The 2,686-nt window shown below is 37.8% G+C and overlaps 1 protein-coding gene across 1 annotated transcript; it reads right to left on the minus strand.

Moving 5' to 3' along the window:
* Positions 1–563: 563 nt before the first annotated feature.
* On the minus strand, positions 564–1,616 carry LOC106474961 (5-hydroxytryptamine receptor 2A-like). The gene has a single exon (XM_013935661.1). The coding sequence runs from the start codon at positions 1,614–1,616 to the stop codon at positions 564–566; it is 1,053 nt and encodes a 350-aa protein (XP_013791115.1).
* Positions 1,617–2,686: the final 1,070 nt, after the last annotated feature.

Consider the following 2,686-nt stretch of genomic DNA (forward strand, 5'->3'; position numbering starts at 1 on the left):
TTCTGGTAATTTCATTTAAGAAGATGGGTACGTTTTCTATAAGCCTACTTCCAAACAGAATTTTATGACTTAAAAAATGAAAATTATAAACTTAGATTCTGGACTATATTTGAATGTAGTTAATACAATGGATATATCTTTTTCATCTACCTTTAATGAGGGTTTTAGTGAACGTCAGAATTTGTATAGAGATAACTTTCACTTAAACAAACCGAATTTCCGCACAAAGATTGAAAGTAAAACATGTCTTTACCTAGTATATATATATATATGTTGCTTTATTATTATTTATGGAGGTTTTTTCACTTCTCAAATAACAATAAAATGTTTCTCGATTGAAAATGTTTTAAATGAGGTGTTGTTTTGCATAAAGAACTGAATGAAATTATTATTTTTAATTAAACTTTGTTGTTGGATATTTCGACTTCAACTCGTATTTTCACACAAGATTAAGACAAATGAAACATGGCGGCAATACAACATTCACCAATGTTCCAGATGGCGCCCTAATCGTCGTTTGAGCAGTGATTGTTTGAAAGTTACGTCCTGTTGTTTTTCTAAGCCTAAGTCGGTCTCGGTGTCGCTGATATCTCCTCTCCACAGAGGATTCGACGAAAAGCACCTCGGAAGTCTGGACTGAAGATGGTGTAAATGATCGGATTCAGCATGGAGTTGATATAACCTAACCAGAGAAAGAAACTGAAGAATATTTTATCAGGCTGACAGGAGCTGCACATCGGCATTACAACTGCCATCACGAAGAATGGCAACCAGCAAATGACAAAAACTCCAGTAATGATTGCAAGCGTTTTTGCAGCTTTCCGTTCGCGCCTTGTCTCCAAGGTTTCTCGTCTCCGATGTTTGTCCCTTTTGGCAAGAGCTACAAGCTTAGTGATCCCACTGTTTACACCATCAGTATTTTCTTGATCATTTCCGGTCGTGCTGGTTGTGGCCCTCCGAACTATGAGAAGAGCTTTGGCTCCAGGTTTATTCCGAATCCGATTTATGGCTACTTGAAATATCTTCCAGTAGAGAAAGAGAATGATAATGAGAGGCACATAAAAACTGGAACAAGTAGCGAACACCTGGTAAGCTAGGTCCTGACTAACAAGACATATTTTATCTTCTTGAACCCGTTTTTGGAAGTTCGTGTCTTTCCAGCCAAACACGGGCGCTACCGACACAATGACGGCCACCCCCCAAACCAGAAAAATCATCAGACCTATTCGTCGTGAACTTCTTTGGCGGACGTAGTCCACGCGGGTAACAGCCCAGTATCTGTCCACAGCAATAGCGAGAAGGTGGAGAATGGAGGCAGTGCAGCAGAGTACGTCACAAAATGTCCACGCTTCACACAAACCCGAACCCAAAACCCACTCGTTAGTAACCTCGTACACGGCACTCAGAGGCATAACCAAACAAGCCACCATGAGATCAGCGACAGCCAATGAGAGCACGAGGTAATTTCCGATGGACCTCAAGTGTTTCTCTATCACTATAGCGGCAATTACAAACAGATTTCCGACTATTGTAGCAAGAATCAGTAAGCCTAACACCAAAGACACTATGATAACATAGAGGGAGCTGCTAGCTGCTGTTGTTACTTCAGATGACATATTTCGGTTGTCAACAGAAAGACTCGAACCGTTCGAAGTCTGGAAGTCACTCATGGCTGGGGTCAAGAAATTGTCCGATCTGGTTCAGTTATTAAAGACAGAATTACGTAATAACTCTTCACAGAACCTATGAAAGTGTTTTATACTTCACAGAACCTATGAAAGTGTTTTATACTTCACAGAAACTATGAAAGTGTTTTATACTTCCCCCGAACCTATGAAAGTGTTTTATACTTCACAGAACCTATGAAAGTGTTTTATACTTCACAGATTTACAAATGCATCAGGGTTCAAATACAGAACAAGACTTTTTTATTGCTGGATAATATTGTACACAAAAATAAACGAACTACAGCTACAACACGCTTTTGAATAACTGGTGAAGCCTGAGTCATTCTAGCTATGACAATACGATCTGGTTCAGTTATTAAAGACAGAATTACGTAATAATTGGTGAAGCCTGAATCATTCTAGATATGACAATACGATCTGGTTCAGTTATTAAAGACATAATTACGTATTAACTGGTGAAGCCTGAGTCATTCTAGATATGACAACACGATCTGGTTCAGTTATTAAAGACAGAATTACGTAATAACTGGTGAAGCCTGAGTCATTCTAGATATGACAATACGATCTGGTTCAGTTATTAAAGACAGAATTACGTAATAACTGGTGAAGCCTGAGTCATTCTAGATATGACAATATATAAAACACTTTCATAGGTTCTGTGAAGTATAAAACACTTTCATGGGTTCTGTGAAGTATAAAACACTTTCATAGGTTCTGTGAAGTATAAAACACTTTCATAGGTTCTGTGAAGTATAAAACACTTTCATAGGTTCTGTGAAGTATAAAACACTTTCATAGGTTCTGTGAAGTATAAAACACTTTCATAGGTTCTGTGAGGTATAAAACACTTTCATAGGTTCTGTGAAGTATAAAACACTTTCATAGGTTCTGTGAAGTATAAAACACTTTCATAGACCCTATAAAACACTTTCATAGGTTCTGTGAGGTATAAAACACTTTCATAGGTTCTGTGAAGTATAAAACACTTTCATAGAACC

The sequence above is a fragment of the Limulus polyphemus genome, unplaced genomic scaffold (assembly GCF_000517525.1).
Source record: "Limulus polyphemus unplaced genomic scaffold, Limulus_polyphemus-2.1.2 Scaffold7909, whole genome shotgun sequence".
Lineage (NCBI taxonomy): Eukaryota > Metazoa > Arthropoda > Merostomata > Xiphosura > Limulidae > Limulus > Limulus polyphemus.